The 15,523-nt window shown below is 53.6% G+C and overlaps 2 protein-coding genes across 2 annotated transcripts; one reads left to right on the forward strand and one right to left on the reverse strand.

Moving 5' to 3' along the window:
- Positions 1 to 543: 543 nt before the first annotated feature.
- Positions 544 to 2,164, forward strand: MGAT2 (alpha-1,6-mannosyl-glycoprotein 2-beta-N-acetylglucosaminyltransferase). The gene has a single exon (XM_080345402.1). It carries the CDS (start codon positions 590 to 592, stop codon positions 1,928 to 1,930), a length of 1,341 nt encoding a protein of 446 aa, XP_080201528.1. The 5' UTR covers positions 544 to 589; the 3' UTR covers positions 1,931 to 2,164.
- Positions 2,165 to 4,245: 2,081 nt separating this feature from the next.
- On the reverse strand, positions 4,246 to 15,198 carry DNAAF2 (dynein axonemal assembly factor 2; the record flags this gene model as incomplete). The annotated part of the gene is given in 5 exon segments (XM_080345482.1): positions 4,246 to 4,713; positions 6,371 to 6,517; positions 13,120 to 13,653; positions 13,878 to 13,896; positions 13,898 to 15,198. Coding segments are annotated over 5 exon segments (2,295 nt in total). The 5' UTR covers positions 15,025 to 15,198.
- Positions 15,199 to 15,523: the final 325 nt, after the last annotated feature.

Genomic DNA, 15,523 nt, shown 5'->3' on the forward strand with positions numbered 1-15,523 from the left:
TACCACTCTAGAATGATTTAATGATCTTTAAAATCTGGAGCTGCAAACTCAGAATTATTCCCTCATCACGTTCTTGCAATGCTAGAGTTGTTATTCTCGCAAATCTAGGATGATTTTCTCATTCTTGAACTCCTAAAACTATGTTACGCTCTTCACGCAGTGCCAGAACGGCTTCATCACCTCATTCTTTCCAACATAGAGCGATTTCATGCGATTCTCCCAACCCCGGGATTACTTTCTTCTCTTATTCTCGCACTTCTGGGATGATTTGGGGCTTTGCTCTCGCCAATCTGGGATAATTTGGTCCCATGGCGCGTCGCTCCCGTCGAACGCTGGAGGACGCGCTCCCGCTTCTCCTCAGCCGCCCCGCTAATGGCGGCAGCGCCTGCCGGGCCACCCCCGGCGGAAGCGGCGCTGAGTGACGGCCACGGCGGCCAATCGAGCGGCGGGGGCGGTGCCAGCGGCGCCCAATGGCGCGCGGCGACGTGTGCGCGTGGGGCGGCGGCGGCGCGCGCGCTGCCGGTGGGCGCAGTCGCGGCGGCGGCGGCGGCGGGAGCGGCGGGAGCGGCGGCCGCCGCCGCCGGGAAGGATGCGGCTGCGGATCTACAAGCGGAAGGTGTTGGTGCTGGCGCTGGCGCTGGCGGTTTGCGCGCTGGCGTTGTGGGGAAGCGGCGGCGGCGGGCGGAGGCGGCAGCAGCAGCAGCAGCAGCAGCAGCAGCAGCGGGGCGGCCCCGGGAGCACCGGGGAGCCGCCGCGGGTCAGCGAAGCGCCGCCGCGCCGCCCCGCCGCGAACGCCTCGGCCGCATCGCCGGCGCTGCCGGTTCTCACGGAGAACGGGACGCTGAGTTACCGCTCGCTCGTTTACCGCCTCAACTTCGACCAGCCGGTGCGGAACGCCGGGCGCTTCCCGGGGCGCTCCGGCCCCGCCGCCGACGCGGTGCTGGTGGTGCAAGTGCACGACCGGGCCGAGCACCTGCGGCTGCTGCTGGAGTCGCTGCGGCGGGCGGCGGGAGTGGAGAACGTGCTGCTGGTGCTGAGCCACGACCTGTGGAGCGAGGAGCTGAACCGGCTGGCGGCCGCCGTGGATTTCTGCCCGGTGCTGCAGATCTTCTTCCCGTTCAGCATCCAGCTCTACCCCCGCGAGTTCCCGGGCCACGACCCCCGCGACTGCCCCCGCGACGTGGGCAAGGCGGCCGCGCTGCGCCTGGGCTGCATCAACGCCGAGTTCCCCGACTCGTTCGGGCACTACCGCGAGGCGCGGTTCTCGCAGACCAAGCACCACTGGTGGTGGAAGCTGCACTTCGTGTGGGAGCGGGTGCGGGCGCTGCGGGAGCACGCGGGGCCCGTCCTGTTCCTGGAGGAGGATCACTACCTGGCGCCCGACTTCTACCACGTCCTCAAGAAGCTCTGGGCCCTGCGCGAGCGCGACTGCCCCGAGTGTCAGGTTGTGTCCTTGGGCACCTACAGCCCGGTCCGCGGCGGCTTCGCCGGCCGCGCCGACAAGGTGGAGATGAAGACGTGGAAGTCCACCGAGCACAACATGGGCATGGCCTTCGGCAGAGACACCTACCAGAAGCTCATCGAGTGCACGGACGCCTTCTGCACCTATGATGATTACAACTGGGACTGGACTCTGCAGCACTTGACTGTCTCTTGTCTTCCAAAGTTCTGGAAAGTTCTGGTTCCCGAAATCCCCAGGGTTTTTCACACGGGGGACTGCGGCATGCACCACAAGAAAACCTGTAGGCCGGCCACCCAGAGTGCCAAAATCGACTCTCTCTTGAACAGCAACCAACAGTACCTGTTTCCCGAAACCATGAGTGTCAGTAAGAGGTACTCCATGGCACCCCTGTCCCCTCACGTCAAAAACGGAGGCTGGGGAGATATTAGGGACCACGAACTCTGTAAAAGTTACCGCAGACTTCAGTGAGGATCACTCTGCAGCCTTTTCGAGTTGTTCCGTACCGCCTTTTACAGGCGCACACGTGTATAAAGAGCATTTATGAGTTGGTTTCTGCTTTAATATGAATAAACATTCTCGTAAAAGGTGTCCCGAACTAGTAATCTTTCATGTTCGGCAACCACGTTCTGCAAACGGATTCCTTGGTGCTGCCGGAGCGCTCGGAGCAGCGTCGCAGCCCCTGCACGAAGCGGGAGGAGGAGAAAACTGGTATCTAAGTGCATTATTTCTGGTGGCGGGTTTTGCCCCCATCGGGGTGGAGGGGACCGAGCCCTCCCGCGCTCCGGCACCTCCTGGCGTCACCTCATGCCGGAGAACGGTGTCCCGGTTTGGTTGCGATGTGTTGATATGAAGGAAAGAATAAGAATCATTGTTTTTAATGCAATGTAGATATATATACAATTTTTAGTTCTGCCGAAATAAAATTCCGTTGTTTTGTAATACCGGAGAAGTTCTTGATTCTCATGTAAAGATGATGTCACCTTGTGTTGCTCGAGAGAAAGTCGGGACCTGGGGGGACGGGATGTGTATTTTGTCTTTAATCCAGAGGACTGAACACTTGCCATCACCCCTTAGTGTGCATTTAACTTCATTACGTTTTTAATGATACTAATTGGGGGCAGAACAGAGTAAGAAATGCCTGCACGGCGCCTCTTTTGTTTGGATCCAAATAAAAAAGTTTCGCTTTCAAATTCCTCAGCTGTGTAAAGTGACCAGTAAAAAAACACCGTGTAACGGGAACGGGCTGAACTGGAGCTGAAACCGCAAACGGGAGAGAGCGGAGTCGTTAATTAGCATCAAATTAAGTCTAAGGGTACGACACATGAGTTGCACGTCACTTTGAAGCACAACTGGCAGCAGTAACGCATAAGAAGCTTTTCGTAGAACAAAGTATGTTAGAGAAAGCAAACGCTGCGCTCAGATGACAGTTGTGCAATATTAAGAGGTGGCGTTTGTGCTGAGATTTGGAGAGGGGGGGGAAAAAAGGCATTATTTTAATTAGAGAAAATGGGTCGGTGCTCTGAGGACTCTGGCTGCAACGCTTAAGAACGGGGGGGGTGCATCGCAAGGGTTTCCGTTTGTCACCTGCTTTATGGGTTGTGAATATATCAGTTAAATATTAACCCGAGAGAGAGCTGAGATTTGTGAAACACTCCAAGTCGTACGCAGGTTTATTTTGAGCGCGATAAGATGCTGTTTATTCCCCAGGGTACCTGAACTGAACCAGCTTTGCTGCTTGCTCCGTTCGCCGAGTTTCACCACGTCTGTGCCCATGAGGAGCCCCCGGCAGAGCCCAATGGGTTCAACTGCACCCAAAAAACCCCCCCGTGCTCCTCCTGGGTCGCGCAGACGCTTTTGGCAGCTGAACTTCCAAAATTACGGCTTACGCTGCGCACCCCGTGTTTAACTAGTACCGTAATTCCAGAGCGGCTGTGAAACAAGCCACGTTTAACTTTGTTCTGAAGCTCATTCCTCTTCTTCAACTCAAAAGCAAACAGAAGTCATTTCAAAAGCAGAAAGGGAACCGAAAGCTGTTTATTATTAGGTATGTTCTTTTGGTTATCGCACTTTAGAGATGACCCAGCAAGCAGCACGTCCGAGCTCATGGGGGAAACTGGTTTTGACAAGTACATTTAATCTGGATCAAGTGAGTCCGTTTTACAAATTCTAAATACTTACAGCAGTCGTGTAACAAGAGAGGATGTTTCCATGGGGCAATTGAATTTGTTCAGTTGACAGACTGGGGTATGTTTGGGTGCCGTGTTCTGAGGGGATGTACTAGGACGGAACACACGGTATAAATGCTGATTATTTCTGAGAGACTAATTAGAACTTCTCCCTGTAATTAGAAATTTCATTTGATTGCTAAAAATCAGTGCGAGTCTAATCCTGCAGTTCTCACAAAATGAAGGGTTTGAGAAATGATGAATACTGCTCATTTCTAGGTGGACTAAACAGCAATTCCCCAGGGAGCCATTAGAAGACGGATAAATACAAAACCTCCCTGTCATGTAGCGAGAGACTAAGAAATTCATGTAAACAATAACGCGTTTTCTTCCAGGTGCTCAAATTCACCTTCAACTGCATCTTCCTTGTAAGTAAAACTATTTCAGCCTATACATAGAATTAGAAAACTCTGAGCTATTAACTTCAAAAATTATTGACAACGTAAGGACTCTGTAAACAAAAATTTCAGTGGGAACCCGTGTTCTGCTCTTAGGCCTGAAGTCACAAACCAGCGCGTGGAAGTCGCAGTGAGAATCAAACAACGGAAAGCATTCAAACTAGTCTAATTCATAGAGCAGCGGGTTGTGGAAGGCGAGCGGGCAGCGCGTGGTGTGATCCCCGAGGACCCTCACGCTCCCGTCCCGCGGGTTCAGCTCCCGCAGGACCCCCCTGTCCCCGTCCCCATCCCCGTCCCCTCCTGCCTGGTCTGATTCTGCGACAGCACCTTCCAAATCCGGTTCCTTTCTCCCACGTTCTCCGGGAGCCGCTGAGCTGGTGTCAGGAGGTTCAGGCTGCAAACAGTGCTGTGAACTACAACCCACTCTTCCTATTGTTTCAGCTGTTGTGGGAGACGTGGAAGTTCTGCTGGGTTCTGTAGCGCGTCCTTTGTCTGCGTCAGCCGCCGGACGGTTTGTTTCTGCGTTTGCTTGCGGGTTGTCACCGTTTGTCTTTCCAGCGAGATCCCCTCCTGAGCTGCCGAGTTGTTCTTGTTTCGCACCCTGCCCAGAACACGCTGCTTCCTGTGGCTGTCGAGAAAAGAAACGCTTTGTTTTACAGCTGAAACGGGCTGGACGCGCAGAACTGCCGGAAAGTCCGGCCAAGGTGCTTGTTCCTCGCACAGCCACCCCCCGAAAGACGAGTCAGCGCCGCGCTGAGGTTTGCCCGACCCCCTTTGGCTCTCGAGGTTTCCTGTGCCATAGGAAACGGCGCCGACCTCGGTCGCGATTAACAGCGGGAGTCGCCGCACCCAGGCTGTTTGCTGGAACAAAATGGGCCCAGGGATCTGAACTCTCCTTGCAATGAATGTGTTTTGACCTCGCAGTTACGGAAATCACCGCCCTGTCGTGTGCGAAACTGGGGAGCGAGCTGTGTTCTTCACTCGGCCTAAGGGAGTTAATGCAGGACTTGTGGTTTGACTGGGGATGAACGGTGAGACCCGGTGCTGTCTAAAGAGCACTTTCCCAATGTACTGTTAGTTTTAGCAAGAACCAGCTGGTAACTCGTGCATCCCTGGCAGTGGATGGTCAGGATCGGGGGGGCATCTCAGCTGCGTTCATGGATCCAAAGGCTGAGCTGCTCTCACACCCCCAACCCCTCTGACCCCAAAACCACCGCTCCCTCCAGCCAGAACCAAAAGAAACACCAGTAAACCCTCCTCAGCACTGGGAAAATCCTCCCATATGAACGTGCAAGTGAGTTAAGACATCTCAGCCGCCCTTTCTCAGGTACCAGAACATGCACATTTGCTCTCCGACAACCAAATGTTACATTTTTATGTACAATTCACACCAGCTACGTGAGTTAAGCAATGCTGGAGCTGGTGTCTTCAGGGTGAACTCCAGCACAGTTGCACAAGTCGCTGTTTCACCTCAACTTGCTTTCCAAGGAGCCCTCTACACATTTACTGTATGTACAGTCTCAGTTTAGGGCCACAGAAGTAACCTCATTGTCCCGGTGTGTTATCTTCCTTTAAGAACAGTTTTAAAGGAATTTCTAATGCGGTGTCTACCGAGAAATCCTCTTTACAAAACTAACGTTTTGCTTTCCTCATCCGTCCATCTCCGATTTTGCAAAGGGAGGTCACTGTAACCTGTGCCAGCCCTCAGACACAGCCGGCCTGGCATCCCTTTCCAATTCCCGCTCCCAGCACCCCAAATCCCTCTGGGTCAGTTCACTCTGGACCTGGAGAAGCGTTTGTGCAAAAGACGGTGCGATTTAACCATACACAAAGCCAAACTTTTGAGTATTTGAAGGTCAGAGACGTCTCAGTTCTTTATTCTGGTTTTGTTCTGATGACATCTGCCATGGTTTTGCAGCACGTGGTCACCAGCTCTGACCTGAAGGCACTTGGGGGCTGAATGAGGGATACTAGGTAGTTATTTAGTCTGTTTTTCTCTTTTAATACCATGCCATGCCGTATTCCTGCACGGAGGAAGCACCACCTTTAACATATCGCACTTCTCCATCTTCCCAACAACATACAGGAGGTTTCAGTCCCACGGTCACGTTAAATGGCACAAACGTGAACTTATGGTTCTAAAAACTGACATTTAGACGTGCAAATACCCCCCCACTCCACTGCTTTCCCTGTTGTATCAAGACAAAACAGGAACAGAGGTGTTTTGGTCAGATTTGATACGATCTGGCTGGAGAACATCAATCAGCCGCCAGGGAGATCCTCACCTGCAACCTCATCTGCATTCTGTCCTCAGCAACGTGGAGCACTTCAATTAACGGCTGACTTTCCAGCGCTGATTGGGAGCATGAGGAAGGGCAGAAAACCCTGCCTAGGAACCCATCAACGTTTTCTTCACTGACAAACAGTCTTTCCTGGAGAAGAGAAAGAGCAGGTTATGTTCTTTTTGTGCTTTACTTCAGGGAGCACGAAACTCACCGCAAAGCCAGGTCACCGATTCGCAACGGAAGTTTCACACCACACTCGCGCCTCGATTTTAGGCGATTTCAATTTGAAGCACAGACCTGCATCACACATAGATAAATGGATTTTCTCTCTTTTGCTACGTGACTCATGTATAGACTTTGACTCCCCCCGAGGAATCATTTGCACCAACAGTTCAGTGTCTCCTTGCGCTGTCACCGCAGGATCTTTGAACCCTCAAAGATCAGACTTTGTAAAGCAAAAGCTACAAAGCACACAAGACAATATCCACGTCACATCCACTGAGAGAAGCGTAAACCCCCGTTGGAAGCAGCAGAGAGGTGTCCGGGTTAAAGACCGGACGTGTTTTGAGGCTGTTAATAAGCAGTTGCACAAACGCCGCGAAACATGTTGCTACAGGTTGAAAGATTTAAATCAGTCACAGGTAATTAAAGGTCCTAAAAGATACCCTGGAGGGGCCGTTTCATAAGAATTACAGAGCTTGCCCTACCCTCGTATTCTTCTTCAATCATTCGCTGTGCGAAAGGACAGATGCTGGCACAATAAAAATGCTCTGACCTAGAGGACTATGATGTCCACAAATTACTTTTCTTGATTAACAATTAACTGTTTAATGGGACATGGCAGGGAAAAGTTGCAAACCCTCTACTTTAAGTCATACTCCTGAATTTCTCGGTCCGGTTCTACCCTCTTGCCATCCCAATAGAAGCAAAATTCAGTTCTCACTGACATCTGGTGGATTGAGAAGCAAAAAGGCAACTCTGCACATTTTGGGCCCCCTGGGGATGTGGCCTCATGCACGACCAGATGCCGCATGGAGAGGGACGAAATGTAACCGTCCTCCTAAAGCTTTCTGTTAGGTCTAAACGTTGCACATCGCATCCTTAGATCACTTTGAAGTGACCGGAGGATATTTTACAGGAGGATACAAAGCAACCGCTCGCCATGATGTTCCCATCGTTTTGACTCATTATTACAAACTAATCAGACCAGGTTTCACGCCAACGCCGCATTCCCGGAGTTCTACACTTACATTTCAAGCAAGCATTTAAAATTTCAGCACCGCGCTACCCGGTGGGCTGCCATAAATCACGGTACCGCACAAGCGGCGCTGTTCGTTATCAATATAATGATTATCATGAGCCTGCCCAGCCAGCCGCTGGAACTCAGCCTTTGCATTCACCGTGAGTAGACACCGAGGTGTTTATGTTGCTGCAGATGTTATCAAAGCACAGACCTTGGCAAAAACACGATTCAGGAATTTATTTTAAAGCCTGTTTGCCCTGGCTTGGAAGAGCAGCAAAGGACAAGCATCTGCAGATGATTGCAGTGACCCTGGGAAATAATCCTTCCGTTCAAACAGACTATTTTCTGGTATTTATGATACTCTCTTAGCAACTTAGAAGTAAATTTGTTTTTCCCCACACATACTGTCATCTGCTGTTTGGTCTGCATTGGTTTTTCCCTGTGACTGAACTGAACACAAATGTTAGCAGGAATGACTTTGGTTGGGGAATGACCTACTAGGGAGCAGTGTAGGGGAAAGGGACCTGGGGGTCCTGGGGACAGCAGGGTGACCATGAGCCAGCACTGGGCCCTTGTGGCCAGGAAGCCAATGGTACCTGGGGTGGGTTAGAAGGGGGTGGTCAGTAGGTCAGAGAGGTTCTCCTGCCCCTCTGCTCTGCCCTGGGGAGACCACACCTGGAATCTTGTGTCCAGTTGTGGCCCCTCAGTTCCAGCAGGACAGGGAACTGCTGCAGAGAGTCCAGCGCAGCCACCAAGATGCTGCAGGGAGTGGAGCATCTCCCGAGTGAGGAAAGGCTGAGGGAGCTGGGGCTCTGGAGCTGGACAAGAGGACACTGAGGGGGGACTCATTGCTGGGGATCAATATGGAAAGGGGCAGTGTCAGGAGGATGGAGCCAGGCTCTTCTGGTGACAACCAGGGACAGGACAAGGGGCAATGGGTTCAAACTGGAACACAGGAGGTTCCACTTAAATACGAGAAAAAACTTGTTCCTGGTGAGGGTGTCAGAGCCTGGCCCAGGCTGCCCAGGGGGTTGTGGAGTCTCCTTCTGTGCAGACATTCCAACCCGCCTGGACACCTTCCTGTGTAACCTCATCTGGGTGTTCCTGCTCCATGGGGGGATTGCACTGGATGAGCTTTCCAGGTCCCTTCCAACCCCTGACACTCTGGGATTCTGTGGTTCCTGTCCCCACGATGCCCTTGACGCTCAAATATTAATACTTTGTTCTCTATCACGTTACACATAGTTACCATCCAGAGTTATTTGTATTGTACCTGTACTGGGGGTGAAAGCTTTTATAAGGTTTTCATGACTGCAAAGATTAAACAGCTCAAGAGAAGCTTTCATGAGCTCAATAATGTTTCCTGACATAACTGGTTTTTTAAGTACGTTATTCCCATAACGCATCTACCAGTCAAAGGCTATTCAGAAATCAGTTTGTTGTATAGCAGAAGCAAACTAATTATGTTTCTTAAAGTAGTTTGGGAAAGAGATTACTCCAGAAAAAATATCAGACAATAAGTTTGTTGTGTTCTCCTTTTCTGGCCCCTTCTGACCTCCCAAAAAACTCGCCAAGAGTCCTGAGCACAGAATTAACGGGACCAAAAATAAACTGCTGTAGGATGAAGCACAACGGTCGTCGTTTCTGGCACAGTGACCCCTAACTATGATATTAACTCTTTATAGTAGCTTGGAAGTTGAAAATCATAACCCTGCCTTCTCAAGACAGACCGGACAGCACATACACGCCAAATATTCGATGAGATAATTAATGAGGGGATTAATTACAAAGCCCGCCAGCCCCTCTGTCGTAAAGACAACTGAACTCCCTGTGTTAAGCAATCCTCACAAACAGCGCAACTCAGGCTGAGCTCAAACCATGAGCCAACCAGGAATGTTTAGTATAATGTAAATGTTAGTAAAAACATCCTCTCAATGCATAGTCAAGCAAACATTGCTCCCTGCTGTTCTCTGGAAGGGTTTATGTTTTTAAATCTTCATATTCTCCATGACAAAACATGGGGTTTTGTTATCATACAAAAGGGATGGGCAACCCAACAACCCCGGAGAGCGAAAAACATCACCCAGTCCGCTGAGAAGGGCAGGAAGGGTATGGATCCGCATGAAAGGGAATTATTACTCCAACCAACCTTTCCTCTAAATGACATGAAAACGAGCATGCATGACCCCCAACGCCCAGCAGAATTCATTCTCCCCCAAACGTTTTACACACCGCTACAACCGAGGCTCCAAGTCTCAGCAGTTCCGATACACCCATCAGGAACCCGGGGTTTATTTCTGTTAAGAACGGAGCATTTAACCCCAGGAGATCAAACACTAGAAGACGGCGCTTTACAAAGCCGTGATTTCAGCAGTTTCCCAGCCCTGCCATAACCAGGACACTCTGGGACATGCTGTTCTTGGAAACCCTGCCTGGTAGGCTTACAAATTTTATTGATGATTATTTGGCTCTCAGACGCTCTATTTTCATCATTGACTCCCCAGGCTGTGTTGTCTCCAAACGAAGAGGAATTTTCTCATGCAGGAGTTTCCTGGGCATGAGCTCCCAGGATTTAAACAAATGGAATAAATAATGTCTCAGGCGTTAGTGGATGAACCAAGTAATCAAGCAGCTCACAGCTGGTCCTTCGAGGCAGAAAAGTCAGCGTTTTGTGGCCTCTGGTGCAGCCACAACAGGTAATTTTAAAATCCTTGATATACGTGACCCCGGCCCACAAAGTCCAAAGTTACAGGATCTTTATTTTTATAGATTTGCTGGTCAGCGTAACAAATCTGTGCACGTTATGGTTTAGCCAAGGAGCAAAACTACTCATAGGAAAGAGAAGCGATGGCTGCAGCCGCTGATAAGTTAGGGCTGAGAGTCGGCAAAGAGCCGGCTATTGGATGCGAAAGCGGTAAAATCAAAGCAACATCGAGAGCTCCCAGACAAAGGAATCCTTGCGATGACACAGTTAAAGTCGCGCTGGAGAGACTCGCTGAAAATAAGCGCTTGCTGGGGTGGGAATTCAGGCTGCTCAGCATCTATGGAAACTGAGCTCTAAATAGATCATCTCTCGGCACAGGGATTCAAATGCATCTGACTCGACAAAAGGAAAACCAGCCCTTGAAATGGTGTTTCAAGGATGGTTTCCTAAGGACAAGCCGACTCATTCTTCTGCCAATACCGGTATCAGACCCATTTCCAAGCAGACAAGAGGCCGGTGCGGTAACGGGACCATCGCAGCTCCCCAAAGGGATTAAACAGGGTGAGTGCGTTCCCAAAATACTCCAGATGGAACTTCTTGCAGATCTCAGAGCTGGAACCGTAGCTCTGATGTACAGAATGAGACCCAAAGAGGGAAAACACCAGCAGGGAAGTGGAAGAAATCAAGAGAAGCCACCACGAGGAAATAGTTAATGGACACAAGGCAGCATACAAGGCAGCTCTAATTAAACATTAATTTTTCTCACTTCACCCTGAGTGAACGCAGCAAACAGAACAATATGTGAATGAATGGCTGGGAGGCCTATGACTAATGCCCAGTCTGCTCCTCATCCTCCTACCCCACCCAAAAGATTTTGCAATATGGAATAAATTCAGCACATTCACAGATTGTTTTTAACTCACAAAACGGTAATATTAACCAAACTCATTACTGGATGGCCTTTAACAACTTTCAATCAAAAGATGTTCCCTCAATCATAATAATGAAGGCACATACCAAACACTTTCAGTCATCACAGAGATCAAAGCGTGTGGAAATGTCCATCCATCACAGTATGAAAGATACTGCAGCAGAATTTCCTGTTCCCAAATGGAATTTCCAGCTATATCCCCACACAGAGTCACAGAAAGCTGTTGTTTCCTCTTCTACATTCCATGATTCTATAGTTAAAATCTGCATTTAGGCCTGCAAACCATAAAATAAGCAGCAAATGCACACACGTGCCACAGCGCATGATGAAAGAGATTCATATTGTGTTCAGACTACCAGAAAAAGCAGATAAATACTTCTGTACCTATATAGAAAACAGGCAGTAGTTTGCACGATGTCACATTATTTGATGTCACATCTGTACCGGTATTTGATCACACCAATTAACAATAATACCAAGTATTCTGTGGTCCCATTTGCAGAGACTTGCAGGCTCACGATCCAGAAAAGGCGAAGGAAATACCCTGGAAACAGTTCAATGTAGGCGGTTCTCAATAGATTCATCATCTTTGGTACTTACCCAAAGTTATCGCAGGAAAGGTAAGCAGCCTGCTCAAGGGGAAACAAACCGTGACGATTCAGCTGCACATCCACTAATTGCATAAATATCTTTCAGAATCATGCAGTGTTTTCTAATTGCGGGGACGGAGTAATTAAGATACTCCAAGAGGCCGTCCCAGTGGAAATACTGTGAGCCTGCCAGTTCTTTGGACTTGCGCTCCCATGGTCACCCAATCTGCAAAGGGGTTTATTCTAAAATAAAGACTCAAAACCACGGGGCTGGAAGGTTACATGAGAATTGCGCAGCCTTAATCCCCGCTCGTGTTAAGCTGTTTGAAACTCTGAGCTCAAATGTATTTCTCCACAAAATGCGTGTATTTCTTGACAGCAAGAGCGCCACAAGGTGAATGTCCCTTTGCGGGGATACCGGCAGCAATCAGATGTGCCACCCAGGGAACACCGCTGCCCAAAGGCCCATAAAATAGTACAACCTCTCAACTAGAATCATATTCAGACCGGCACAAAGATGAAGAACTAGCCCAGCAAAATGGCAACAGGCAGCAGTTCACAGCTGCTGTTTGCTGGCTGAAATAACGGGTGTTCCTCCAGCTCTACGTGGGAATTCTGCCCTCAAATCCAGCCACAGCAACACGCCACGCACACGTCTGCATTACCTGACACCGCACACACGTGTGTACTCGGGTGTGTTATAAACATCTCCTTTCTTCATGTGAATGAGCGATTTAAATGGTCCTAAAGGCTGCAAAGAGACCCTTCTCGCTCTCTGCAACTACCTGAAAGGAGGTTGGAGCCAGGGGGGTGTTGGTCTCTTCTCCCAAGTAGCAAATGATGGGCCAAGAGGAAATGGGCTCAAGTTACACCAGGGAAGGTTTAGATTGGATATCAGGAACAGCTTCTTCCCAGAAAGGATTGTCAGGATTGGAACAGGCTGCCCAGGGCAGTGCTGGAGTCACCATCCCTGGAGGGGTTTAAAAGGCGTTTACACGAGGTTCTTAGGGACATGGTCTAGTGCTAGAGTTGGGTTATGGTTGGACTCGATGACCCTGAGGGTCTCTTCCAACTGAAACGATTCTACGATGAAGGCGTCAGCTCTGTGATGCTCCTGTGAGACCAGCGCTAATCAGGTCATTCACCTTCCCCTTCGGGAAGCGGTTTCCATCACTACCAACTCCTTCCAAACTCAGACTGATAACCTGACACCTCCCTGAGCCACCACTCGCGCAGGGATCCGAGCAGCACAAGCCGGGGAGCCGTTTCCAAGCCGTTTACCTGCAGAGCGGAGGCATCGAGGCCGAAGCAGAACTTCTCCCAGGGCCCGGCGCTGCCAGGGGCCTTGGCCAGCGCGATGGCCGCGTTGTGGGCAGACACGCTCACGCAGGTCTCGGGGGACAGCAGCCTGTTGGCGGGAGGGAACTGTAGGAACAGGGTGAAGGCGCCGGTGTCAGTGGAGAAGCGCAGGCTGTAGTGGTTGGTGCCCACGTCCCCGCTGAGGCTGTGGGGCTGGATGCTGGGCACATGGAGGAGCAGGGTGAGCGACGCCTCGTCCTGCCGGCACTGGAACGGCGGGCACACGGCAGCCCCGGGGCTGCTGGGGCCCCGGCCAACAGTCACCTCGCCGGGGCTGCCCCCTGTGGCCGGGCTCTCGGGGGGGGACGGAGGGGCGGCCCCGCTGGGCATGGCCGGCTCGGGGCTGGCGCTCGGAGCGGGGGAAGCGGCGCCGGAGCGGGGTGGGGGCGGCCCGGCCGGAACCGGGGGAGGAGCCGCCCCGCAGCCCGGCTCAGCCGCCCCGGGCTCGGCCGGACCCTCCGCACCGGGATCGACGGGCTCCTCCGCCCAGGGCTCGGCGGGATCCTCGGCACCGGCGGGATCCTCGGCACCGGGCTCGGTCGGACCGGGCTCGGCGGGATCCTCGGCACCGGGCTCGGTCGGACCCTCCGCCTCGGGCTCGGCGGGACCGTCCGTCCCGGGCTCGGCGGGATCCTCAGCGCCGGGCTCGGTCGGACCGGGCTCGGCGGGATCCTCGGCACCGGGCTCGGTCGGACCCTCCGCCCCGGGCTCGGCGGGATCCTCGGTACCAGGCTCGGCCGGACCCTCCGCCCCGGGCTCCTCCGGCCGCTCCCCGCCCGCTCCCGTGTGTTCCCGCGGGCCGGGCCGCTGCAGCACGGGCAGCGTGACCTGCAGCTGCCGCTGGGCCTTGTTGAAGGCGGCGCGCCCGCCGCTCTCGTCCACGTCGTAGGGGAGGCGGAGGCGCAGGCGGTAGGCGGGACGCTGCGAGTCGAGCCGCAGCTCCCGGCCGCGGATCTCCAGCTCGGCCTGCGCCGCGGAGCGCAGCAGCGGCAGCTCCACCGTCACCACCAGCTCCCGCGGCACCGGGCTGGGCGCCGAGTCGCGGGCGCAGCGATAGTCCTGCAGGTCCACGTAGGAGCGGTGGCGGATGCTCCAGCGCGGCGCGGTGGGGCCGGCGGGCGGCAGCGCGGAGTCGCGGGCGGCGGGCGGGGGCGCGGCGGGAGGCGGCGGGGCGGGGAAGGGCGGCAGCGGGCAATCCCGGGCGGCGGGCGCTGCGGGCGCTGCGGGGGCGCCGCCGGGCAGCGGGGTGCGGATGACGGGCGCCTGCGGGACGCCCTTGTACTTGGCGCGGCGGAGCTCGGCGGCGTTGGCGCGGTCCAGCTGCGCGGAGCAGTGCCGCTCCACGGCCTCCAGCGCCGTGTCGCTGAGCAGGCGGCGGAACCGGGCGCTGCGGGCGGCCAGGCGGAGAGCGGCTGGGTGGAAAACCACGTCGTAGACCAGGCGGCGGTGGCCGCCGCGGCCCAGCTCTTCGCGGCCCGGCGCCAGGCTGTAGGGCAGCGACCAGCGCTGCCCGCCGGGCTCCGGGCGCGCCCGCGGCTCCGCGATGTGCGGGTTGCTGCAGATGTTGAGGTAGCAGCGGCGGGAGCCGGCCTGGCTGGTGCGGAGCACGTAGCCCGGCGTGGGATGGACGAAGCGAACCTCCACACCGCGCTCCCGCTCCAGCGCCGCCACCTCCTCCTCGTACAGCCGCCGCTGCTCCGGGTCGGTTAGCTCCGCCGCGTACTCGGCGAACAGCGCACGGAACTTTTCGTCGCGGAAGGCGCGTTGGAGCCGCTCGGCCTCCTCGGCGCTGAGCTCCAGCTCCTCCAGCCGCCCCGGGCCCGCCATGGCTCCGGCCCGGCCGCGCTCGTTGCTGTGGAGACGCCAAACAAGATGGCGGCTCCCGCCCGGCCGCGCTCGTTGCTATGGTGATAGTAAACAAGATGGCGGCGGCGGACCTCGGGTAACAGAATCCCAGAGTGTCAGGGGTTGAAGGGCCCTGGAAAGCTCATCCAGTGCAATCCCCCCATGGAGCAGGAACACCCAGATGAGGTTACACAGGAAGGTGTCCAGGCGGGTTGGAATGTCTGCACAGAAGGAGACTCCACAACCTCCCTGGGCAGCCTGGGCCAGGCTCTGACACCCTCACTGAGAAGACATTTCTTCTCAAATTTAAGTGGAACCTCCTGTGTTCCAGTTTGCACCCATTGCCCCTTGTCCTGTCATTGGTTGTCACCAGCAGAGCCTGGCTCCATCCTCCTGACTCTCCCCCTTTCCATATTGATCCCCAGCAATGAGTCCCCCCTCAGTGTCCTCTTGTCCAGCTCCAGAGCCCCAGCTCCCTCAG

Source organism: Nesoenas mayeri (assembly GCF_963082525.1).
Source record: "Nesoenas mayeri genome assembly, chromosome: 5".
NCBI classification, from domain to species: domain Eukaryota; kingdom Metazoa; phylum Chordata; class Aves; order Columbiformes; family Columbidae; genus Nesoenas; species Nesoenas mayeri.

Bases quoted from the DNA above. Each gene is read 5' to 3' on its own strand.
- MGAT2 (XM_080345402.1), top strand. From the start codon at position 590: ATGCGGCTGCGGATCTACAAGCGGAAGGTGTTGGTGCTGGCGCTGGCG.